At 62.9% G+C, this 24,664-nt stretch overlaps 1 protein-coding gene across 1 annotated transcript in view; it reads left to right on the forward strand.

The window, feature by feature from the left end:
* Nucleotides 1-3,312: 3,312 nt before the first annotated feature.
* Nucleotides 3,313-24,664, forward strand: part of LOC128950566 (spectrin beta chain, non-erythrocytic 2-like) — a 29,405-nt gene continuing 8,053 nt past the window's right edge. Inside the window, 32 exon segments of the mRNA XM_054295437.1 lie at nt 3,313-3,356; nt 7,183-7,332; nt 8,150-8,324; nt 9,051-9,074; nt 9,076-9,161; nt 9,419-9,499; nt 10,544-10,559; nt 10,561-10,660; nt 10,875-10,888; nt 10,890-10,970; nt 10,972-10,989; nt 11,893-11,991; nt 11,994-12,081; nt 12,815-12,954; nt 14,048-14,206; nt 14,738-15,040; nt 15,112-15,237; nt 15,239-15,266; nt 15,771-16,980; nt 17,486-17,623; nt 17,982-18,738; nt 18,829-19,031; nt 19,156-19,246; nt 19,583-19,729; nt 20,405-20,668; nt 21,282-21,317; nt 21,384-21,608; nt 22,251-22,340; nt 22,931-22,990; nt 23,057-23,281; nt 23,747-23,877; nt 24,236-24,440. Of these exon segments, the coding sequence (XP_054151412.1) occupies nt 3,313-3,356; nt 7,183-7,332; nt 8,150-8,324; nt 9,051-9,074; nt 9,076-9,161; nt 9,419-9,499; nt 10,544-10,559; nt 10,561-10,660; nt 10,875-10,888; nt 10,890-10,970; nt 10,972-10,989; nt 11,893-11,991; nt 11,994-12,081; nt 12,815-12,954; nt 14,048-14,206; nt 14,738-15,040; nt 15,112-15,237; nt 15,239-15,266; nt 15,771-16,980; nt 17,486-17,623; nt 17,982-18,738; nt 18,829-19,031; nt 19,156-19,246; nt 19,583-19,729; nt 20,405-20,668; nt 21,282-21,317; nt 21,384-21,608; nt 22,251-22,340; nt 22,931-22,990; nt 23,057-23,281; nt 23,747-23,877; nt 24,236-24,440 (5,514 nt within the window).

Consider the following 24,664-nt stretch of genomic DNA (forward strand, 5'->3'; position numbering starts at 1 on the left):
AATCTCCCCCAAAACCACCCCAAATCCCCCTTGAACACCCAAATCCTCCCCTGAACACCCCAAATCCCACCCCAAATCCTCCCTCAAACCATCCCAAACACCCCAAATCCCCCCAAGCCCCCTGGTGCCCCCTCCCGGATATCTGCACTCGGCACAGGGGGGGTCCGTGCCCGGGGGGGGGTCCCGGGGGGGGTCCCGAGGGCGCACACCGGGAGCAGCTCCAGATCCCCCCCGAACCCCGCGGCCGCCAGCGGGGGCGGCACCGGCAGCGGCAGCGGCGGCCCCGGGCACGGCCGGAGGCGGCTGCAGGACGGCCTGGGGGGAACGGATCGGTATGGACCAGTTCGGACCAGTTCAGACCAATCTGCACCAGTTCGGACCAGTACAGACCGATCTGGACCAGTCTGGATCGGTACAGACCAGTCCGGGACTGGTCCAGACCAATTTATCCCAGTCCTACCCCTGCCCCATCCCAGTTCATCCCAGTTTGACTCTGTACTGCACCCCAGTCCCATCCCAGTTCATCCCAGTTTGACCCTGCACTACTTCCCTGCCCCACCCCAGTTTATTTCTCTATGTTCGGATCTGTCCCAGTTCATCCCAGTTCATTCCAGTCTATCCCAGTCCCGTCTGAGTCCCCTCAATCCATCCCAGTCCCTCAGTCCTTCCAAATCCATCCCAGTCCATCTCAGTCCAATCCCAGTCCCCCCCAATCCATCCCAATCCCATCCGAGTCTCTCCCAGTCCCATCCCACTTCCCCCCAGTCTCATCCCAGTCTATCCCAATCTCCCCAGTCCAATCCCAGTCCCATCCCAGTCCCTCCCAATCCATCCCAGTCCAATCCCAGTACAATCCCAGCCCATCCCAGTTCCCCCCAGTCCCATCCCAGTCCATCCCAATCTCTTCAGTCCAATCCCAGTCCCATCCATTCCAATCCCAGTCCCATCCATTCCAATCCCAGTCCCATCCCAATCTCCCCAGTCCTTCCCAGTTCATCCCAGTACTTTCCAGTCCCATTCCAATCCATCCCGGTCCCTCCCAGTCCATCCCAGCCTATCCCAGTCCATCCCAGCCCTATCCCAGTATATCCCAGTCCCATCCCAGTCCCTCCCAGTCCGTACCCAGTGAAGTGCCCGGCTCTGCACCCTCAGCCTCAATCCGCCTGTGCCCAGGGGGGCTCCGGGCTGGGGGACACAAGAGGTGGGGACCCCCAATTAGGGAGGGGGTCCCCGAAGTGGGGTGACCCCAATATCGGGGTGTTCCCAGTTTGGGGGTTCTCAGGATGAGGTGTCCCCAATTAGGGGTGAGTTTCCCAGTTTGGGGGTCCCCCAGGAGTGGGGGTAACCCCCAATTTGGGGGTCCCTAGGGTGGGTGACCCCAGTTTGAGTGACCCCAATGTCAGGGGTGTCCCCACTTTGGGGATCCTGGGGGTCTCACCTGAGGGTCCTGGATGTGACCTCCCCATCGATGCTGACACAGAAATGAAACTCGACCTGAACGGGGGGGGCATGAAGGGGTCACTGAGGAACCCCCTCCCCTTTTTGGGGACCCCCCCCCCAGGACACCCCAAACCCCCCCGGGTACCTCGGGGGTGCACGAGGCTGGTCCGGTGCAGGAGCTGCCACAGGGACCCCCGGGCGGGGGGGCACTGAGGGGTGACAGATCTGGGGGGGGGACACAAAGGGGACCCCAGAATCCTCCACGACCCCCGGGGGGGGAAGCACAGGAGGGACCCCAATACCCCCCCAAGGAACTGAGCCCAATTTGGGGGGGTCCCACCCCCTCCCCGTGCATGTTTTGGGGTGTTTCCACCCCCCCCCATGACCCCATTTCCCCTCCCCCCTCCCCCGTGACCCCCATTATTTCCCCCCCACCCCCCCCCCCCCAAATCCAGGCCACCCCGCCTATTTTTATCCTCCTGCCCCAATTCCCATTCCCGGGGGGCTCCTGGGGCCCCCCCCGACCCCCAATTCCCTCCATCAAGGTGACTCTGGGGGGGCTGGGAAAAAGAATAGAGAGTGGGGGGACCCCCAAAAATCCCCCCAAAAACCCCAAAACTCACCTGGAAGCTCCTTTGCACCTTAGCCCGGGCCAGGATCCGCCCGCAGCATTGGGGGAGATTTTGGGGGGCTCCCGGCCGCTCCTGCACCCCCCGAGGGGCTGGGGGGGATTTTGGGGGGGTGGATTTAGGGGGTTTGGGAGGGGGTTTAGAGATTTAGGGGACCCCAATGGGGCTGGGGAGGAGATTGAGAGGATTTTTGGGGTCCCAGAGAGGTTTTGGGGTCTCTCTGAGGAGGTTTGGGGGGTCTCTGGGGGGTTTGGGGGGTCTCTGAAGGGTTTTGGGGTCTCTGAGGGGTTTTGGGGGTTCTCTTACCCCTCCCCATTGCTTCAGGGTCGAGGTCTCGGCTGAGGGGTCCTGTGGCTGCCACTGGAAAAGGGGAGGGGGGTCAGAGGAGTCTGAGGGGGGGGTTTTTTTTTTCCCCATGGACCCCCTCAGAACCCCCCCAGGACCCCCCAGAATCCCCCCCGGGACCCCCCCACTCACCTGTGAGGGTGCAGACGGGCCCCCCCAGAGCCGCCCCCCGCCGTCAGAGCCACCAGCAGCGCTCCCCGTCGGGGCCTCCCCATTTTTTGGAGGTCCCCAGAACCACCAGGAGCTGCTCCAGGACCTGCAGGGCGAGAAAAAGGTGGGGGAGACCCCCAAATTCCCCCCTAAAAAAAACCCCAAAAATCTCCCGGACCCCCTTCCTAAGACTCTCCCCCTCCTTCCAAGGGAGCCCAGAGACCCCCAAAGCCCCCCAAAACCACTCTTGGGACCCCCAACATCACCCGAGACCCCCCAAATCCCTTCAAAAACTTCCCTCGGGACATTCGACCCCTCATAGAGACCCCTTAGGAGCCCCCAACCCATTTTAGTGAGCACTGACCCCTCACAAAGAGCCCCCCCATACCCGCCAAGCCCCACAACTCTCCTCAGTGACCCCTTAAAACCCCCAAAACCACCTCGAGGCACCCCCAAAGCTCCCGCAATCTTCCCTAGTGGTCCTTGACTCCACATAAACCAAAAAAACCCAAAAAAACCCCACAAAACCCCCTCACCCCCCTCACGGCCTCCTCCGCCATCTTTGCCCCCCCTCACGCCTCGAGCGCCCCCTAGCGGGCGGCACGCGCGGGTGGCGGGGAAAATTGGGGGCGTGGCTTCCTCCCCTTATCGCCATGGCAACAAGCCGGGAGGGGGGCGTGTCCAGGAGGCGTTGCCGTGGTGACGGCGGAGGGGGCGTGGCCAGCAAAGCCCCGCCCCCCTGAGTGTGATGAGCTGCCGCGGGCTCAGCGCGCGCCCGCGACCGCAGCGCAGGTAAGGGGGGGGGGGGGGAGGGGGCACAAACACACCTGGGGGGGCTCAAACTGAGGGGAGACCCCCCCCAAAACCACCCCAAACCCACCCTCAGAACCCCCCCCAAGGGTCCCGCAACCCCCCCCGAACCCGCTGATCCCCCCCGCGCCCCCCCCCGGGCACTGCGGCAGCGGCTCCGCATCCCCGGGCAGGGCCCCCCCCGCGCTGTCCCGGGAGGAATTTGGGGGACCCCCCACCCCCAAATTCGCGTGTTTGTGTCCGAACCCCCCCTGACCCCCCCCGGTGCTGCGGACCGCTGATCCCCGTTAAGAGCATTAACGGGGGGGGGAGCGCGGGGGGAGCGGGGGGGGCTCTGGGGGGGCTCTGGGCAGCGGGGGGAGGGGGGCTCCGAGGAGTTTTGGGGGTCCCGAGAAAGAATTTGGGGGCGCTCGGGGTTTGTTTGAGAGGATTTGGGGGCGCTCAGGGTGACCCCGAGAGTTTTTTGGGGGGGTCCATTGATGGGGAGGGGGCTTGGAGGAGTTTTGGGGGGTCCCGGGGGGAATCTGGGGGGGCTCAGAGGGGTCTTTGGGGGGAGGTTTGGGGGGGGCTCGGTGGAGTTTTGGGGGTCCTGGGGTGACCCTGAGAGTTTTGGGGAGGGGGTCTCAGGAGGAGGGGGGAGGAACTTGGGGGGAGTTTTGGGGGTCCCGTAGAGGAATTGGGGGGGTCCCGGGGGGGGATTTTGGGGGTATTTAATGGATTTTGGGGGGGGGCTCTCCACTGAAGGGTTTGGGGAGGGGGATGTCAATTAATTTGCAGAAATTCCTGGTTAATTGGATGGATCTTTGTTAATTTGATGGGGCTTTTTGTTAATTTGGGGAGAGGTCTTTCTTAATTTGAAGCGCTCTTAATTAATTTGGGGCGCATTCCCTTAATTTGGGGGGGGTTCTTCATTAATTTAGGGAAAAATTCCGAATTCGAGGGGAATTTTAATTAATTTGGGGGCGTCTCCGTTAATTTTGGGGGGTCTCCGTTAATTTTGGGGGGGAGGGTCTCCCTTAATTTGGGAGTCCCCGTTAATTTAGGGGGGATCCCCGTTAATTTGGGGGGGGTCTCCTTAATTTGAGGGTCTTCGTTAATTCGGGGAGACCCTCGTTAATTTGAGGGGGGGGTCCCCGTTAATTTCGGGGTTCATTAATTTAGATTTAAAAGTCTCAATTTGAGGAATAATTTAATTAATTTGGTGGGGTCTCCCTTAGTTTGAAGGGGGTCCCCGTTAATTTTGAGGGGGGGTCCCCGTTAATTTTATGGGGGGGGGTCTCCGTTAATTTGAGGGGGAGTCCTCCGTTAATTTGGGGGTCTCCGTTAATTTGGGGGGGGGGGGTCGTCTTCCTTAATTTGGGGGTCCCCCTTTAATTTGGGGGGGTTCCCTTTAATTGGGAGGGGGTTCCCTTTAATTTAAGGGGGGGGGGTCCCCGTTAATTTCGGGCCTCCTCGCCGTCACTTTGAGGAGGGGTTCGCCCCCCCAAAGTGACCAAACGCCCCCCCCCCATTTTTCCAGCTGCCCCCTGAGCCCTCCCAGCGCCGCCCCCTCCCCAAATTGGGGGGGTCCCCCGAGGCCGCCATGTTGTCCCCCCCCCCCCTTGGACCCCCTGGAGCTGCCGCGGGTTCAGCGACCCCCGCTGGGAGGGGGAGGGGGGGGCCCGAGCAGGAGGAGGAGGAGGAGGAGGAGGAGGAGGAGGACGAAGGCTCCGCCCGGCGCTTCGAGCGCTCCCGCATCAAAGCCTTGGCAGTACGGAGGTACGGGGGGGGGGGGACCCCGAAAATGGGGAGGAAAAAGGGGGGAAAATGGGGAGGAAATTGGGGGAAAATTGGGGAAAAAATGGGGGAAAATGGGGGAAAATGGGGGGGGGAAATGGGAAAAATGGGAAAAAATTGGGGGAAAATTGGGAAAAATTGGGGGGAAATTGGGAAAAAATGGGAAAAATTGGGGGAAAATTGGGAAAAATGGGGGGAAATTGGGGGAAAATTGGGGGGGAAATATTGGGGGGAATTGGGGGAAAATTGGGAAAAATTGGGGGGAAAATGGGAAAAAATGGGGAAAAAATTTGGGGGCGGAAATTTGAGGGGAAATTGGGGAAAATGGGGGGAAAAGGGGAAAAATTGGGGGGGGGGAGTTGGGGGGCGAATTGGGAGAAAATGGGGAAATATTGGGGGGAAATGGGGGAAAAGCAGAGGGGGAAAAATTGGGGTGGGAAAAGATGAAAAAATTGGGGAAAATGGGAAAAATTTGGGGGGAAATTGTGGGGGGGAAAATAGGGAAAATTGAGGGGGAAAATTGCGAAAAAATGGGGAAAAATTGGGGGAAAGTTGAGGGGGAAATTGGAAGAAAATGGGGGGAAAAAAGTGCAAAAAAATAGGGGAAAGTGGGGAGGGGAATTGGGGAAAATGGGAAAAAATTGGGGAGGAAATTGGGAAAAAAATGGGGAAAAGTTGGGGGAGAAAGTTGGGAAAAATTGGGGAAAAATGGGAAAAAATGGGGAAAAATGGGGGTGGGGAAGGATGGAAAAAATGGGGGGGAAAGTGCAAAAAAATTGGGGGAAAGTGGAAAAAATGGAGAAAAACTCAGAAAAAATGAGAGAAAGGATAAAAAATGGGGTGGAACCAGGAGAGAATTTGGGAGAAAGTCACCAAAAATATGGAAATCACATAAAAAATGGGAATTGGGAACCCTGGAATGTTATGGGAGTAGAAAAAGTAAAGGAAACACAAAGAAAGTGATGGAAATGTGGTAAAAAATGGGAGAAAAGCCCTAAAAATGGAGAAAAGGGACCCAGAAAATGTTGGGAGGTGCATCAGGAATATGAGAGATCACAAAAATGGGGATGGGGAACGCAAAAAATTGGGGAGATGGACCCCCAAAAATGGGGAAATCAGCCCCAAAATGAGAGGGGACAGCATAAAAATGAGGAAAAACCACAAAATGGGGGGAAAATTCTTCAAAACAAGAGAAAAAATGCAGAAAAGAGGGGAAAACACACAAAAATATGAGGGAGACCCCAAAAAATGGAGATCAGGGAACCCCAAAATGAGCCCGAAAAATTGGGGGGAACACCAAAACTAGGGAAAACCCCCGAAAATGGGGGAAAAACCCAAAAAATAGGGGAAAACCCCCCAAAGATGGGGGCGTATTATGGAAAAATGGGAGGGAAAACCACCCAAATTTCCACCTCCCAATCACCCCAAAACCCCCCTCAGGACAAACCCCCCAACCCCCCCAATCGCCCCCCAGACCCCCAAAACTCCCCCAAATTCCCCAGGACCCCCCCTCAGTAGCCCCCCCAAGGAGCCCCCCAAATCCTCTTAGCGTTAATCCAGCACCGGCTGCTGCGGGGGGGATCCCCCCCGGGGGGGCTGCGACCCATGGGGGGCTCGGGGGGGGAATTTTGGGGGGTCTCTGAACCCCCCCGTGCACCCCTAGATGAGGCGAGGATGGGGGGGGGGGGCCTCAGATGGGATTTGGGGTCTCAGGTGGGATTTGGGGGTGGTCTCTGGGTGAGGTTTGAAGAATCTGGATAGGGTTTGGGTGGTCGGGAGGGATTTGGGGGGTTTTTGGGGGGTTTTGGGGGTCTCTGACCCCCCCGTGCCCCCCCTCGAGGAGCCCAAGGCCGTGCAGAAAGATGAGGAGGGGGTCTCAGATGGGATTTGGGGTCTCTGGGTGGGATTGGGAGGATCTGGGTGAGGTTTGAAGGATCTGGGTGGGCTTTGGGTGGTCTGGGGGGCTTTGGGGGGTTTTATGGGGGGTTTTGGGGGGTTTTTGGGGGTCTCTGACCCCCCCGTGCCCCCCCAGACGAGCGCGAGGCCGTGCAGAAGAAAACCTTCACCAAGTGGGTGAACTCTCACCTGGCGGGGGGGGCGCACCTGGGGGACCTTTACAGCGACCTGAGGGACGGGCGGCTCCTGCTGAGGCTGCTCGAGGGGGCTCTCGGGGGAGACCCTGGTGAGTGAGACCCCTCTCCAAATTGGGGACGCCCCCCCTCAAAGGGGAACCCCCTCAAAAAAAACAGGAACATCCCAATGGGGACCCTCCCCAAAATAGGGAAATCCCCAAAATGGGGAAATCCCTGTGGGGACCCCAAAAAGGGACCCCAAGCTGCTTGAGGGGGGTTCCTGGGTGAGTGAGACCCCCTCCCCAAATTGGCGACACCCCCCTCAAAGGGGAACCTCCCCCCCAAAAAAAAAAAAACAAGAAACCCCCCAAAAAAACCAAGAACCTCCCGATGAGGACCCTCTCCAAAAATAGGAACCCCCCCAATGGGGACCCTCCCCAAATTAGGGAAATTCTTGTCGATGCCCCCCTGCCCTTGGGGGGTCTCTCCAACATTGCCCCCCCCCTACTCGGGGGTCTCTCTAACATTACCCTTTGCCCTTGGGGGGTCTCTCTAACATCGCCCCCTGGTCCTGGGGGGGTTCCCTGACTGTGCCCCCCTGCCCTTGGGGGTCTCTCTAACGTTGCCTCCTACCCGGGGGGGTTCTCTAACTGTGCCCCCCGAGTTTGGGGGTGTTCCCTGACAATGCCCCCTTTGCCCTGGGGGGGGGGGGTCTCTAACGTTGCCCCCCTGCCCCTTGGGGGGTCTCTCTAACATTGGCCCCCGACTCGGGGGTCTCTCTAATGCTGCCCCCCCCACCCTTGGGGGTTCCCCGATGTTTCCCTCTGCCCTTGGGGGTCTCCCTAACCATGCCCCCTGCCCTGGGGGGGTTCCCTGTCGGTGCCCCCCCTGCCCATGGGGGTCCCCCTAACCTTGCCCCCCGCCCAGCCGCGCCCCACGCGGGGGCCGGATGCGCATCCACTGCCTGGAGAACGTGGAGAAGGCGCTGCGGTTCCTGCGCGAGCAGCGCGTGCACCTGGAGAACGTGGGCTCGCACGACATCGTGGACGGCAACCCCCGCCTGACCCTGGGGCTGGTCTGGACCATCATCCTGCGCTTCCAGGTGTCCCTTGGGGTCCCTTTGGGGGGGTCCTGGGGGGGTTTGGGGTCATTCATGGGGGTCAGGAACCCATCCCGGGGGGTTTGGGGGTCATTTATGGGGTCAGGAACCCATCCTGGGGGGGGTTTTGGGGTCACTTAGGGGGGTCCTGGAGCTTCCCTGGAAGGATTTGGGGTCATTTCAGGGGGTCCGGGGGGGGGGTTTGGGGGTCATTTTGGGGGGGTCCTGGGAAGTTTGGGGTCACTTTGGGGGCTCCTGGGGGAATTTGGGGTCATTTATGGGGGTCAGGAACCCATCCTGGGAGGGTTTGGGATCACTTAGGGGGGTCCTGAACCTATCCTGGGGCATTTGGGGTCATTTAAGAGGATGCTGGAGTTGCCTGGGGGGTTTGGGGGTTATTTAGGGGGCTCCTGAACTCACCCTGGGGGCGTTTGGGGTCATTTAGGGAGGTTCTGGAGCTGCCCTGGGGGGGTCTGGGGTCATTTAGGGGGGTCCCAAACCCACCCTGAGGTCTCAGTTTGGTCACAGAAATCCCCAGACCTTCCCCTGGCCCCTTTTGTGGGGGTCTCACACCCAGTTTTTGGGGGTCCCTGACCCCATTTTTTGTGGTCCTGACCCTGCCACGAGATGCTTGCACCCATTTTGGGGTGTTCCAGACCCACTTTGGGGGGGGTCCTTAACCCCAATTTTGGGAGTCCCCTGACCCCATTTCTGGGCTCTGCCCCCCAGATCCAGGACATCAGCGTGGAGACCGGGGGACACGCGGGAGAGGAAATCGGCCAAGGACGCTCTGCTGGCCTGGTGCCAGATGAAAAACCGCGGGGTGAGGGGTCCCGGGGGGTCCTGGGGGGGGATTTTGGGGGTCCTGAGGGGGTCCTGGAGAAGTTTTGGGGGTTCTGAGGGGGTCTGGGTGGTCTCCATGTGGCTCTGGAGGCTCCTGGGGGCTCTATGGGGCTTTGGGGGGGGCTCTGAGTGGTCCTTGAGGGGATTCATGTGGGACCTGCTGGGCCTGGGGTTTGGGGGGGATTTTGGGGGGGGTTTTGGGGGTCTCTGGGAGGGGTTTTGGGGGTCTCTGACCCCCCCTGTCCCCCCCCCAGGTACCCCAATGTGAACGTGCAGAATTTCACCACGAGCTGGAGGGACGGGCTGGCGTTCTGCGCCCTCATCCACCGGCACCGGTGCGGCACCGGGGGGCTGCGGAGGGGCTGGGGGTGTGGGGAGGGGGTCCTGGGGGGTGGGGGAGGGGGTCCTGGGAGTGGGGAGGGGGGCTGTGGGGTGGGTGGGCTGGGGGGGGATGTGGGGGTTATAGGGCAGCAGTTATGGGGTGGGAGTTTGTGGGGTTATGGGGCAGGGTCAGGGGTTATGGGGTGCTGTGGTCAGTGGTCAGTGGCTGTGGGGTGCTGGGGCTCAGTGGTCAGTGGCTGTGGGTCAGTGGTCAGTGGTTATGGGTCAGTGGTCAGTGGTCAGTGGTCAGTGGTCAGTGGTCAGGGTCAGTGACAGTGGTCAGTGGTCAGTGCTTGTGGGGTGCTGTGGGTCAGTGGTCAGTAGCTATGGGTCACTGGTCAGTGGTCATGGCTCAGTGGTCAGCGGTCAGTTGTGATGGGGTCAGTGGTCAGTAGCTATGGGTCAGTGGTCAGTGGTTAGAGGTCAGTGGTCAGTAGCTATGGGTCAGTGGTCAGTGGTTAGAGGTCAGTGGTTAGTAGTTGTGGGTCAGTGGTCAGTAGCTATGGGTCACTGGTCATTGGTCAGTGGTTATGGGGTGCTATGGTCAGTGGTTATGGGTCAGTGGTCAGGGGTTATGGGTTGCTGTGGGTCAGTAGCTATGGGTCACTGGTCAGTGCTCAGTGGTCAGGGGTTAGAAGTCAGTGGTCAGTAGTTGTGGGTCACTGGGTCAGTGGTCAGTAGCTATGGGTCACTGGTCACTGGTCAGTGGTCACTGGTCAGTGGTCAGTAGCTGTGGGTCACTGGTCACTGGTCAGTGGTCAGTGGTCAGTAGTTGTGGGTCAGTGGTCAGTAGCTGTGGGTCACTGGTCACTGGTCACTGGTCAGTGGTCAGTAGCTGTGGGTCACTGGTCACTGGTCACTGGTCAGTAGCTATGGGTCACTGGGTCACTGGTCAGTGGTCAGTGGTCAGTAGTTGTGGGTCAGTGGTCAGTAGCTGTGGGTCACTGGTCACTGGTCACTGGTCAGTGGTCAGTGCTCAGCTGTCCCGGTGTCCCCAGGCCGGAGCTGCTGGACGTGGGGGTCCCTGCGCGGAGCCAACGCCCTCCACAACCTGCAGAGCGCCTTCGGCGTGGCCGAGCGCGAGCTGGGGGTCACCCGGCTGCTGGACCCCGAGGGTGAGGGGCTGGGGGGGGGATTTGGGGGTCCCTGGGGGTGGATTTGGGGGGGGTCTGACCCCCCGTGCCCCCCGGATGTGGCCGTGGAGCAGCCGGACGAAGCGCTCGGTGCTGGGGGGGCTGTGAAGGGTCAGGGGGATTTGGGGGTGGATTTGGGGGTCCCTGGGGGGATTTGGGGGGTGGGTTTGGGGGTCTGACCCCCGGTGCCCCCCAGATGTGGCCGTGGAGCAGGCCGGACGAGCGCTCAGTGCTGACCTACGTGGCCGCGCTCTACCATCACTTCTCCAGGATGAAGGCGCTGGCCGTGGAGGGGGAAACGCGTCGGGAAGGTCCGGGGGGGACAGACAGACACGGGGGGGGGACAGACGGACACGGGGGGGGGGACAGACGGACACGGTGGGGACAGACGGACACGGGGGGGGGACAGACGGACACGGGGTGGACACAGGGATTGGGGGGGACGCAGGGATGGACACACGGGTGGATGGAAAGGGAACGGGGGGAGGAGGAAGGGAGGGTGGACAGATGACGATGGGCAGATGGGCAGATGGACGGACAGACGATGGGCAGATGGTGTCGGGGGGGTGGGGACTGGAGAGAATCTGCGGGAATGGGGGGGAGGGGAGGGAGGGAGGGAGGGGACAGATGGGGGATGGACAGAGGGGATGGACAGAGGGGATGGACAGAGAGGACGGACAGAGGGGACTGATTGATCAGAAGGGGGTGGAGAAGGAGGGGGATGGATGGACAGGGGGATAAATGGACGGAGGAGTGTGGGGATGGATGGATGGATGGATGGATGATGGATGGATGGGGTGGATGGATGGATGATGGATGATGTGAGGACGAATGGATGGATGGATGGATGGATGAATGGATGGATGGATGGATGGGTGGATGGATGGATGATGGATGATGTGAGGACGAATGGATGGATGGATGGATGGATGAATGGATGGATGGATGGATGGAGGTGGATGGATGGATGATGGATGATGTGAGGACGAATGGATGGATGGATGGATGGATGGATGGATGGATGGATGGGTGGATGGATGGGATGAGGGATGATGTGAGGACAAATGGATGGATGGATGGAATGGATGGATGGATGGATGGATGGATGGATGTTGGGTGGATGGATGATGGATGTGAGGACAAACAGATGGATGTTGTATGGATGTGAGGACAGCCAGCCATCCCCTGTCCGTCCGTCCGTCCGTCCCCGGCAGGTGCTGGAGGCGGCGCGCGAGGCCGAGGGCCTGGCCGGCCGTTACGAGGCGCAGGCGCGCGAGCTGCTGGGCTGGATCCAGCGCTCGCTGCTGCTGCTCACGGGACCGGCGCCCTGCCCCGCGGCATCCCCGGCCTGCAGGGGCAGCTCCAGGCCTTCAGCGCCTACCGCACACCGAGAAACCCCCGCGGTGAGGGACCCCCGGCCGGGGCTGGGGGCTGCACCGAGGGGGGCTGGGGGCCTCAAAGGGGGTTTGGGGGCTGAACTGACGGGTCTGGGGGCTGAAGCGAGGGGGCTGGGGGCCGCCCAGTGGGGTTTGGGGGCTGAACTGAGGGATCTGGGGGCTGAAGTGAGGGGTCTGGGGGCTGCTCAGAGGCTGACCTGAGGGGTCTGGGGGTCCCAAAGGGAGATGGAGTCTCCCCTACTGGGGTCTGGGGGGCTGCACTGAGGGGTTTGGGGGCCGTCCAAAGAGGCCTGGGGGCTGCCCTGAGGGCTCTGGGGCCACAAAGGCAGTTTGGGGTCTCCCTACTGGGGTCTGGGGGCTCCCTGAGGGGTCTGGGGGCTCAGTGCTGGGGTCTGGGGGCTGCCCAGTGGGGTTTGGGGTCCCCAAGAAGGGATTTGGGGTCCCCCCGGTGTATTTGGGGTCCCCCTGGTGTATTTTGGGGTTCTCTCAGTAAATCTGGGATCCCCCCCCAGTGTATTTTTGGGGTCCCCTGGTGTATTTTGGGGTTGTCTCAGTGAATTCTTTTGGGGTTCCCTGGGTGTATTTTGGGGTTCTCTCCGTGAACTATTCTGGGGTTCTCTCAGTGAATTACTTTTGGATCCCCCTGGTGTATTTTGGGGTTCTCTCAGTGAATTCTTTTGGGGTTCTCTCAGTGAATTTCTTCGGGGTTCTCTCAGTGAATTTTTTGGGGTTCTCTCAGTGAACTCTCGGGGTCCCCCCAGGTTTGAGGACAAGGGCTCCCTGGAGGTTCTGCTGTTCTCGCTCCGGAGCCGCCTCCGTGCCAACAACCAGCGACAGTTCGTGCCGCGGGAGGGGACGCACAGCGCCGACATCAACAGGGTGACAGCCACGGGGACATGGGGACATTGGGGACATTGGGGACATTGGGGGACGCACAGCGCCGACATCAACAGGGTGACAGCTGTGGGGACATGGGGACACTGGGGACACTGGGGACATTGGGGGACGCACAGCGCCGACATCAACAGGGTGACAGCTGTGGGGACATGGGGACACTGGGGACATTGGGGACATTGGGGGACGCACAGCGCCGACATCAACAGGGTGACAGCTGTGGGGACATGGGGACACTGGGGACATTGGGGGACGCACAGCGCCCACATCAACAGGGTGACAGCTGTGGGGACATGGGGACACTGGGGACATTGGGGGACGCACAGCGCCGACATCAACAGGGTGACAGCTGTGGGGACATGGGGACACTGGGGACATTGGGGGACGCACAGCGCCCACATCAACAGGGTGACAGCTGTGGGGACACTGGGGACACAGGGGGCACTGGGGACATTGGGGACATTGGGACATTGGGACATGGGGGGGACACGGGAGGGTCCCACAGTGCCAACATCAACAGGGTGACAGCCACAGGGATTTGGGGACATGGGGACATGTGGACATGGGAGAGTACACAATAACACAAGTGCCAAGCGTGCCAGGTGTGCAGGTGCCCTTGGTGCCAACTGTGCAGGTGCACAGGTGACACAGGTGACCTAGGTGCCCTAGGTGACACAGGTGCCCCAGGTGCCAGCTGTGCAGGTGCCCAGGTGACACAGGTGCCAGCTGTGCAGGTGACACAGGTGACACAAATGACAGGTGACACAGGTACCCAGGTGACACGGGTGCCCAGGTGACACAGGTGTCAGCTGCCCAGGTGCCCCCGGTGACACAGGTGCCCTAGGTGACACAGGTGACACGGGTGCCCAGGTGACACAGGTGACACCGATGCCAGGTGTGCCCGGTGCCCAGGTTCCCCAGGTGACACAGGTGCCCAGGTGACACAGGTGACACCGATGCCAGGTGTGCCCGGTGCCCAGGTTCCCCAGGTGACACAGGTGCCCAGGTGACACAGGTGACACCGATGCCAGGTGTGCCCGGTGCCCAGGTTCCCCAGGTGACGCGGTGCGTCCCGCAGGCGTGGGAGCGGCTGGAGAAGGCGGAGCACGGGCGGGAGCTGGCGCTGCGCTCGGAGCTGCTCCGGCAGCAGCACCTGGAGCAGCTGGCGGCACGGTTCCACCGCAAGGCCGCGCTCAGGGAGACCTGGCTGGGCGACAACCAGCGCCTGGTGGCACAGGTGACACCCCAGGGACCCCTGTTAGGGACAACCAGCGCCTGGTGGCACAGGTGACACCCCAGGGACCCCTGAGATCCCCAGACAAACCCCAGTCAGGGACAATGAGCACCTGGTGGCACAGGTGACACCGGGACCCCCAGCAAGGACAACCTGGTGCCACAGGTGACCCTGAAACCGCCCCCACCCCAGGAGACTTCCCCTTGTCCCCACCGGGACAATTTGAGGATGTGTCCACCCCCCACTTTGTCACGTCTCAGCCCCTTTTTTGCTCCTCCAGGACAATTTCAGGGGATCCCTGGAGTGTCCCCCCCCACCTTTTACCCCTTCTCCCTCCTCTCCTACCCCAGGATGATTTTGGGGGGGGGTCCCTGAAGTGTCCCCTCCCTCACCCCCACTTTCCCCCCCCCAGGACAATTTCGGGGGATCTCTGCAGTGTCCCCTCTCTCACCCCCCTTTCCTCCCCCCAGGACAATTCGGGGAGGGGTCCCTGGTGTGTCCCCCCCCCCTCACCCCCCATATTCCGCCCCCCAGGACAATTTCGGGGGGTCTCTGGGCGGTGTCGAGGCCGCGCTGCGCAAGCACGAGGCCATCGAGAGCGACATCGCCGCCTACGGCAGCCGCGTGCGCGCCGTCACCGCCGTGGCGGCCGAGCTGGAGGCCGAGCGCTATCACGACATGGGCGGCATCGCGACACGGCGCGACCACGTGGTGTCGCTCTGGGAGGCGCTGCGGGCTCAGGTGGCGGCGCGGCGGGAGCGGCTCCGGGCGCACCTGGAGCTGCAGCGGCTCCTGCGCGACCTGGAGCACCTGATGGGCTGGATGGAGGAGATGGAGGTGGGGAGGGGGCTGCGAGGGGGGGTGGGATTCCCTCGTGGGACCCCCCCGTGACCCCTCGGTGTCCCCAGGTGCGGCTGCAGTCGCGGGACTTCGGGCAGCACCTGAGCCAGGTGGACGATCTGCTGCAGATCCACGCCCTGGTCGAGGGGGACGTGGCGGCTCAGGCCGAGAGGGTTCGGAGTGTGGGGGCGGCGGGCCGAGCGATTCCTCGGGGAGGGGGGCGGTGAGTGACCCCCAAAACTGGGAACCCCGAAATTGGGATCCCCGGGATGCCCTGGAACCCCAAACTCAGGGACACTGAATCCCAGGACCCCCACTCACCTGAGACCCCCAAAACTGGGAACCCCGAAATTGGGATCCCCCGGGATGTCCTGGAACCCCCAAACCCAGAAACACCTGAATCCCAGGACCCCCACTCACCTGAGACCCCCAAAAGCGGGATCTAGCAGAACCCCAAAATGAACCCCCAAAAACTAGGACCCCAAAAAACTGGGACCCCCAAAAACCGAGACCTCAAACACCAAATCCCCGAACCCGGGGACCTCCAAATCCCAGACCCCCAAACTCCGGCTCTCCCAAATCCTCAGCATCCCTGAATCCCAAACCCTGGGAACCCATCCCTAAGCACCGTACCCCTGAACCCTGGGGCATTCCAGCCCCCAGGACCCCCAAACCCCGCGACCCCCGGGCCCCCCCCAGCCCCACTGACGCCCCCCGTGTCCCCCAGGGTACCGCCCGTGCCCCCCGGAGCAGCTGCGGGCCCGCGTGGCCGCTCTGGAGCTGCGTTACCGGGGACTCTCGGCGCTGTCGGCGCAGCGGCGGCTGCGGCTGGAGCGCTCCCGGCGCCTCTGGAAGTTCCTGTGGGACGCGGGCGAGGAGGAGGCCTGGATGCGGGAGCAGGAGCGGCTCCTGCGCTGCCCGGAGCTGGGCCGGGACCTGCCGGGAGCGCTGAGGATGCTGAGCCAGCTCGAAGCCATCCGAGGGGCGCTGGGGGGACGCGCGGGGCCGCTGCAGCAGCTGCTGGAGCGGGGCCGGGAGCTGCTGGCGCAGGGAGCCCCCGACGGAGCCACGCCGGGATCGGCGGAATCCACACCGGGACCGGCGGAATCCACACCGGGATCGGCGGAATCCACACCTGGATCGGCGGGATCCGCTGCCGGGTCGATGGGAGGCTCAAAACCCGCGGAATGCGCTGCCGGATCCACCTCCAGATCCACGGAGGGACCCCCGGAATCCAAGAACGCGTCCCTGGAATCCCCCCCTGCATCCACGGAGGGACCCTCGCCATCCTCCACCAGACCCTCGGAACGCCCCGACGGCTCCACAGAACGCACCGGGGAACCCACAGCCCGCCCTGAGGGACCCCCGGGCCCCGCTCCCGGCTCCCCGGACCCCGCGGCCGCCGTGTCCCGGCGGATCCGGGAGCTGGAGTCGCTGTGGGCGGCGCTGCCGGCGCTGGCCGGGGCTCGGGAGCGGCGGCTCCGAGCGGCCGCGGGGCGCTTCCAGCTGGACGCGGAGGCGGCCGAGGCCGAGGCGTGGCTGGCGGCCGCCGCCCGCAGAGTGGCGGCGCCGGAGCTCGGGCACGACGAGCGCTCGGCGGGGATGCTGGAGCGGCGTCTGCGGGAGCTGCAGGACGAGATGCGGCGGCGAGGGCCGGCGCTGGCGGCGCTGCGGGAGCAGGCGGCGCCCGGCGATGCCGCCGAGCTTCCCGACGTGGTGCCGGGGCTGGCGGAGCGGCTGGCGGAGCTGGAGCGGCGGCACCGGGAGCTGGAGGAGCGGGCGGAGCTGCGGCGCCTGGAGCTGCGGGACGCGCTGGGGTTGTTCGCGGCGCGCAGCGAGGCCGATGCCTGCGCGCTCTGGGTGGGAGAGAGGGAGCAGTGGCTGCTCTCCATGGAGATTCCCGAGCGGATCGAGGACCTGGAGGTGGTGCAGCAGCGGTGAGCGCCCCGCGCTGCACCGTGCGAATCCCTGAGTTGTTCCCAAAGTTATTGCCGTGGTCGCCCCCGCTGGGATTCCCCCAGGAATTTCCCCAAGAATGCCCAGGATCGCCCCGTTATTCCCGTTTTTCCTCAGGATGTCTCCAGTATTCCCAATATTCACGGTGTTCCCTGAATTCCTCCCTCCACCACAACATCCCCAGCGTTCCAGCTGTTCCCGTTTTCCCAGAATTTTCACTTCCAACACAACATTCCCTGTACTCTCCGAATTCTCACCTCGACCTGAGATATCCCCAGCAGTCCCAAAATTCCCACCTCCAACACCGCATTCCCAGCGCTCCCAAAACTCCCCAAATTCCCACTTCCAGCGCAGTATTCCCAGAATTTCTGCCATTCCCACCTCTGGCACCGGGTTGCTGGGCTTTCAGCGTCCCCATCTCCCGCTCGGCATTCCCGGAATTCCCGAAATTCCGGGAATTCCCGGTGATTCCCGGCGCTCCCGCAGGTTCGAGACGCTGGAGCCGGAGCTGGCGGCGCTGGCAGCACGCGTGGCCTCCGTGGGCCGGGTCACGGAGGAGCTGCGGGGATCCGGGGACAGGAACCGGGACAGAGCCCGCGACACCTGGGAGCAGCTCCGGGACAGGTGGGGGCGGCCCCGGCGGGGCCATTCCGGGCTGGGACTGGGGGCGGATCCGGGCAGGGATGGATTTTCCAGGCGCTCAGGGAGGTGCTCCAGGCAGGGATGGGTTCTCCGGGCAGTCAGGGATGCTCCAGGGATGAATTCTGTGGGCTGGGACAATCCAGGGATGGATTCTCTGGATTGGGACACTCCAGGGTTGGATTCTCGGGGCTGGGGCACTCCAGGGATGGATTCTGTGGGTTGGGACAATCCAGGGATGAATTCTCTGGGCTGGGACACTCCAGGGATGAATTCTTGGGCTGCGACGCCCCGAGCATTCCCCGGGCCCGGTCCCACCGTGTCCCGGTCCCGCCCGTGCCAGGTGGGAGCGGTTCCGTGCGCTGGCCGAGCGCAAGAAGGTGGCGCTGACCGCGGCGCTGAACATCCACAATTTCCGCCTGGAGTGCCACGAGACGCGGGGCTGGATGCGGGAGAAGACGGCGGCGATCGAGGCCACGCGGGCGCTGGGCCGGGACCTGGCGGGGATCACGGCGCTGCAGGCGAAGCTCTCGGGGATGGGGCGCGACCTGGACGCCATCCAGGGAAAGCTGCGGGAGCTGCGGGCCGAGGGCGAGAAGCTGCAGCGGGAGCAGCCCGAGCGAGCGCCCGAGATCGGCGAGGAGCTGGCGGCGCTCGAGGCCGAGTGGGACGCGCTGCGCCGGTGCCACCGGAGCCGCGAGGAGTCGCTGGGGCAGGCGCGGCGGCTCCAGGGCTTCCTGCGGGACCTGGCGGCGCTGCAGGCCTGGCTGTCCCGCACCCGCGCGGCCGCGGGCTCCGAGGATGTGCCCGCGTCCCTGGCCGAGGCCGAGGGCTCCCTGCGGCAGCACGAGAGCCTCCGCACCGAGATCTCGCACTACGGCGCCGATTACCGGAGCGCCCGCGCCGCCGGCCGGGAGGTGACGCGGGGACAGACGGACGCGCAGAGTCTGTCCCTGCTGCAGCGCCTGGAAGCGCTGGATGCGGACTGGGAAGAGCTGGGCCGGGTGTGGGAGAAGCGGCAGCGGCTCCTGGCCCAGGCTGTCGCCTTCCACGTGTTCCTGCGGGACGCCAAGCAGGTGGAGGGGACGCTGGGAAAGCAGGTGAGGGCAGCCGGGGTGTTCCGGGGGATCCCGGGGCTCCGGTGCCATCCCGGTCCCGATCCCGATCCCGGTTCCGGTCCCGACCCGCAGGAGCACGCGCTGGCCCACACGGAGATGCCGAGCACGGTGCCGGGGGCGGAGGCGGCCGTGAGGAGGCTGGAGGAGTTCCTGGCCGCGCTGGACACCGGCACCGAGCGCGTCCGGGCGCTCACGGACACCGGCAGGAAGCTGCTGGAGGAGGGCGGCGTCCACGCGGAAAAGGTGCGGGAGACGGTGGAGTCAGTGGAGAGCAGGTGAGAGACCCGTCCCAGTCTGTCCCAGTCCCATCCCAGTCCATCCCAGTCCCATCCCAGTCTGTCCCAGTCCCATCCCATCCCCTGGGAATGGGGTCTCTCACCCCTCCTGGCCCTGGCACAGGCACCAGAAGATCCGGGAATCGGCCCAGGAGCTGCTGGGGCGGCTGCGGGATAACTGGGAGCTGCAGAAGTTCCTGCAGGATGGGCAGGAGGTGAGACGGAGTGGGGATTGGGATAGGATGGGATTGGGATGGGATTGGGATTGGGATGGGGTTAAAATGGGGATGGGGTGAAGAGGAGAACTGGGCTGGGATGGGACTGTAGGAAGAGATCCTGATCTGTGTCCCTGATCCCATTCCTGTCCCCATCCCTGTCCCCATTCCCATTCCTGTTCCCATCCCTGTTCCTGTTCCCATTCCCATTCCTGTTCCCATTTCTGTTCCCATCTCCATCCCCATCCCCATCCCCATTCCCATTCCCATTCCCATTCCCATTCCCATTCCCATCCCTGTCCCCATTCCCATTCCCGTCCCCGTCCCCGTTCCCAGCTGACGCTGTGGCTGAACGAGAAGCTGCCGGTGGCCCGGGACGTGTCCTACGAGGGCACGCGGGACCTGCAGGGCAAGTGGCAGAAGCACCAGGCCTTCGCCGCCGAGCTGGCCGCCAACCGGGGCTGGCTGGAGGCGCTGGAGAAGGTGGGAAAATGGGGAGAAATGGGGGGGAACTGGGGAGAAATGGGGGAAAACTGGGGTAAAATGGGATCCAGGAAGGGGAAGCCCTTGGGAAAGATGGGAAATGGGAGGGGGATGTTGAGTCACAAAATTCTGTGGGTCCAACCTCAGTGATTCTGATTCTGTGGGTCCAACCTCAGTGATTCCGTGGTTCCGTGGGTCCAGCATTAATAATTCCATGAGTCCATGGGTCTGGTTTTGATGGTGCCACCATTCCATGGGTCCAGTCTTCACAATCCCACAATTTACAGGGTCAACCCCAAGGATCCCGTGTAGCATTGACAATTCCTGACTTTTTGGGTCCAAACTTGATGGTTCCATGGGTTTCAATGATCCCATCACCCCATGTGTCCAACCCTCATCACCCCACAACTAAACAAGTCCAACCTCAACAATTCCAACCTTGACATTGCCCATTCTGTGACTTTTTGGGTCCAACCCTGATGGTTCCATGCGTTTCAATGATCCCACCACCCCACGTGTCCAACCGTCATCACCCCACAACTCAACTGATCCAACCTCAACAATTCCACACAATTCCAACCTTGACATTGCCCATTCCATGATGGTTTTGGGTCCAACCCTGACGGTCCCAGGGTCTCTCCCGTAACTCGGTGCCACCATTCCCGTGTCCCGCAGGACGGCGAGCAGCTGGCACGGGCACGTCCAGCCCTGGCCGGACAAGTGACCGCTCCCCGGCAGGAGCTGCGGGCGCTGTGGGCGCAGGTGGAGGCGGCGGCGGCCGCCAAGGGCCGGGGTCTGGCCGAGGCCGCGCGCGCCGAGAGCTGCGCCCAGGCCTGCGCCGGACTGCGCTCGTGGCTGGCCGGGGTCCGCGCCCAGCTCCGCTCCGGCCACTGCGGCCAGGACCTGACCAGCGTGGGGGTCCTGCTGACCCGGCACCAGGTCAGGGCTGGGACATGGGAAACGGGGCTGTGGGGAACGGGGGGAAGGTTTGGGGTGTGGGGTTCAGACACAGGTTTGGGGTTTTGTGTGGGTTTGGATGTGGGTTTGGGATAAGCAGGTTTTGGGGGGAAGGTTTAGGGTGCAAATTTTGGGGTGGGGAGGTTTTGGGATGAAGGTTTAGGGTGCAAATTTTGGGGTGTGAAGGTTTTGGGGTGAAGTTTTAGGGTGCAAATTTTGGGGTGTGAAGGTTTTGGGGTGAAGGTTTCTGATGCAGGATTTGGGTTCAGCTTTTTGGGGATTGGGTTTTTAGGCGCAGGTTTTGTGATGCAGATTTGGGGGTGCAGATTTTGAGTGCAGGTTCTCAAAATCTGCAGGGGTCCAGGTTTTGGGATGCAGATTTGGGGGTGCGGGTCTGTGATGCGGGATTTGGCTGCAGCTTTTAGGGTTCAGGTTTTTGGGGTGCAGATTTTGGGGCTCCCTGGAGGTTTCTCATCCCCCAATTCCCCCGCAGCTGCTGGAGACGCAGGCGGTGCTGTGGGAGCAGGAGCTGGGGGCCCTTTGGGGTGCAGATTTTTGAGTTTTGGGGTGTGCCTGATTCCCAATTTTCCCACAGCTGCTGGAGACGCAGGCGGCGCTGCGGGAGCAGGAGGTGGGGGTGCTTTTGGGGTGCAGATTTTGGGGTTTTAGGTTGTCCCTGACCCCCAATTCCCCGCAGCTGCTGGAGACGCAGGCGGCACTGCGGGAGCAGGAGGTGGGGGCGCTGCGGGCCCAGGCCGGGGGGCTCAGCCCGGGGCACCCCCGGAGCGCGGGGGTGCAGGAGCAGGTGCGGGAGCTGGAGCAGCAGTTCCGGGAGCTGCGGGAGCCGCTGCGGGAGCGCGGGCGGAGCCTGGCGGCCGCCAGGGAGCTGCACCAGTTCCGGAGGGACCTGGAGGACGAGCTCGTGAGTGGGGGGACCCCAAAATCCCCTGGGGTTGCCCGTGCGTGACCCCCCCGTTCCTGACCCCAACGTATCTGACCCCCACCCCATTCCTGGTCCCAAATACCTGACCCTGAATCTGACCCCCCTCCCATTTCTGATCCCAAGTACCTGAACCCCACCCCGTTCCTGACCCCGAATTTCTGACCCTGAATCTCTGACTCCCACCCCATTTCTGATCCCAAATCCTGGACCCCCAATCTCTAAATCCCCCAGCATTCCTGACCCCGAATCTCTGACCCCCACCTCATTTCTGATCCCAAATCTCTGAACCTCAAATTCTGGACCCCCAATCTCTGAATCCCAAATTCTCCCCGCCATGGCTGTTCCTGACCCCCAGGCCTTGAGTTCCCCCCATCCCTGTCCCCACAGTGTAACAGACCCCCAATGACCCCCCAATGTCCCCAATGTCCCTGATGTCCCCAATGTCCCCAGTGACCCCCATGTCCCCAATGTCCTCATTGTCCTCAATGTCCCCACTGACCCCAATGTCCCTGATGTCCCCACTGACCTCCGTGTCCCCACCAATCCCCATGTCCCCAATGTCCCCAGTGTCACTAATGTCCCCAATGTCCCCAGTGACCCCATGCCCCCCCATGTCCCCAGCTGTGGGTGCAGGAGCGCCAGGCCCTGGCCATGTCCACGGACCACGGCAAGGACCTGCCCTCGGTGCAGCTGCTGCTCCAGAAGAACGAGGTGGGTCACAAGGTCCCCAAATGTCCCCCTGTGTCCCCCCAGAGCTTATTCCATGACCCCCACAGACCCCACACTTTCCACTATGAACCCATCATCTCCCTCAAAGACCCCAGGCCCCCCAGTTTCCCCAACTGACCCCCAATCTCCCCCATAACCCCCTCTCAGACCACAACAGACCTCCTAATTTCCCTCATAGACACCCCAATTTCCCTCATAAACCCCCCAATTTCCCCCATAAACCCCTCTCAGACCCCCATAGACCCCCTAATTTCCCTCATAAACCCCTCTCAGATCCCCCCAGACCCCCCAATTTCCCCCATAGACCCCCAAGTTCCCCCAGAAACCCCACCCAGACCCCCCATTTTCCCCCATAGACACCCCATGACCCCTATAAACTCCCCCCAGACCCCCCAGTTTCCCCCATAACCCCCCTGACCCCCTAATTTCCCCCATAAACCATCCCTAGACCCCCAATTTCCCTCACAGACACCCCAATTTCCCCCATAAACCCCTCCCAGACCCCCTAAACCCCCCAATTTCCCTCACAAACCCCCCAATTTCCCTCACAAATCCCCCAATTTGCCCCTCAGACGCTGCAGAAGGAGCTGCAGGGCCGCGAGCGCCGCGTGTCGGAGCTGCTGGAGCGGGGGGCGCTGCCCGGCCCGGGGCTCCCGGAGCCGGGGGTGCCCGGAGGGGTCCCCGGGGGTGTCCCGGAGCCGGGGGTGCCCGATGGGGTCCCCGGGGGGGTCCCGGAGCCGGGGGTGCCCGGGGGGGTCGCGGCCCTGAGGGAGGCCTGGAAGGAGCTGAGGGCGCAGGTGGAGCGGAGGCAGCGGCGCCTGGAGGCCGCGCTGGCCGCCCAGCGCTTCCTGCGCGACGCCGCGGCCGCCGAGGCCTGGCTGGGGGAGCGGGAGCTGCACATGCTGGCCCAGGACAAGGCCAAGGTGGGGGCACAGGGACGGGACACCCCCCTACCCAGGGACGGGATCCCCGCCATGGGGACGGCGGGGTCGCCCACGAATTGGGGGGGGTGGACGGGAGGGGATTTGAGGGGAATTTGGGGGGGTCTGGGGGGGCTCTGGGGGATTGGGAAGGGTCTAGGGGGGGTTCGGAAGGGTCTGGAGGGTCTATGGGGGGCTGTTCAGGGGGATTGGGAAAGGTTTAGGGAGGGTTATAGGGGCCTGGGGGTGTCTGGAGGGTATATGGGGGCATCTGTGATGGATTCAGGGGGATTGGGAAGGGTTTATTGGGTTTTTGGGGCAATCTATAGGGGATCTCTGAGGGTCAGAGGGGATTTGTGGGGGTCTGTGGGGTCTGGAGGGTCAGTGAGTGGCCTGGAGGGGTCAGGGGCACCCACAGGACCTGCTGGGGGTGGTGACAGCCCCGCGGTGTCCCTGTGGTGTCCCCAGGACGAGCCGGGCGCCCAGGCCATGCTGAGCCGGCACCTGGGGCTGGAGCAGGAGCTGCGCGACTACGGCGGCACCGTGGAGCTGCTGGCGGAGCAGGGCCGGGCCATGGCGGGCAGCGGGCACCCCGACGGGTGGGGACACCTGGGGACACCTGGGGACACCCACGGGATGCTCTGGGGACACCCGAGAGGGACACGTTGGGAACACCCTGGGGACACCAGATGGGTGGGGACACCCTGGGGACACCCTTGGACACCCTGGGGACACTCCTGGGACACCCTGGGGACACCCTGGGGACACCTCTGCATGGCCACCGTGATCCTTGACAGCCTTGTCCCCTGAGGTCCCTGTGTCCCCTGTGTCCCCTGTTGCCTTGTCCGTTGTCACTGATGTCCCCGTGTTTCCCCTGACACTGCTGTCCCCTTGGTGACACCTCTGTCCCTCTGGTGACATGGCTGTCCGTGACCCCCCTGTCCCTGTCCCCTGCAGCGAGCGGCTCCGTGCCCGCGCGGCGCAGCTGCAGCGTCTCCACGCGGGGCTGTGCCACCTGGCCGGGGAGCGCAGGGCCACCCTGCAGGGCCACCACCGCCTGTGCCAGCTGCGCCGCGACCTCGATGACCTGGAGCAGTGGATCTCGGAGAGAGAGGTGGTGGCGGCGTCCCGGGAGCTGGGACAGGACTTCGAGCACGTCACGGTGAGGGGACACTGAGGGGACACGGGGGGACACGGGTGTTGTGACACTGAGGGGACACTGAGGGGATATGGGGGGACACGGGCACTATGACACTGAGGGGACACTGAGGGGACACGGGGGACACGGGTGTTGTGATACTGAGGGGACACTGAGGGGACACTGAGGGGACATGGGTGTTGTGACACTGAGGAGACACGAGGGGACATGGGAGACAAGGGTGTTGT

This window comes from Melozone crissalis, unplaced genomic scaffold (genome assembly GCF_028551555.1).
Source record: "Melozone crissalis strain CALT ecotype California unplaced genomic scaffold, PUWL_Pcris_2 ptg000728l_1, whole genome shotgun sequence".
NCBI classification, from domain to species: domain Eukaryota; kingdom Metazoa; phylum Chordata; class Aves; order Passeriformes; family Passerellidae; genus Melozone; species Melozone crissalis.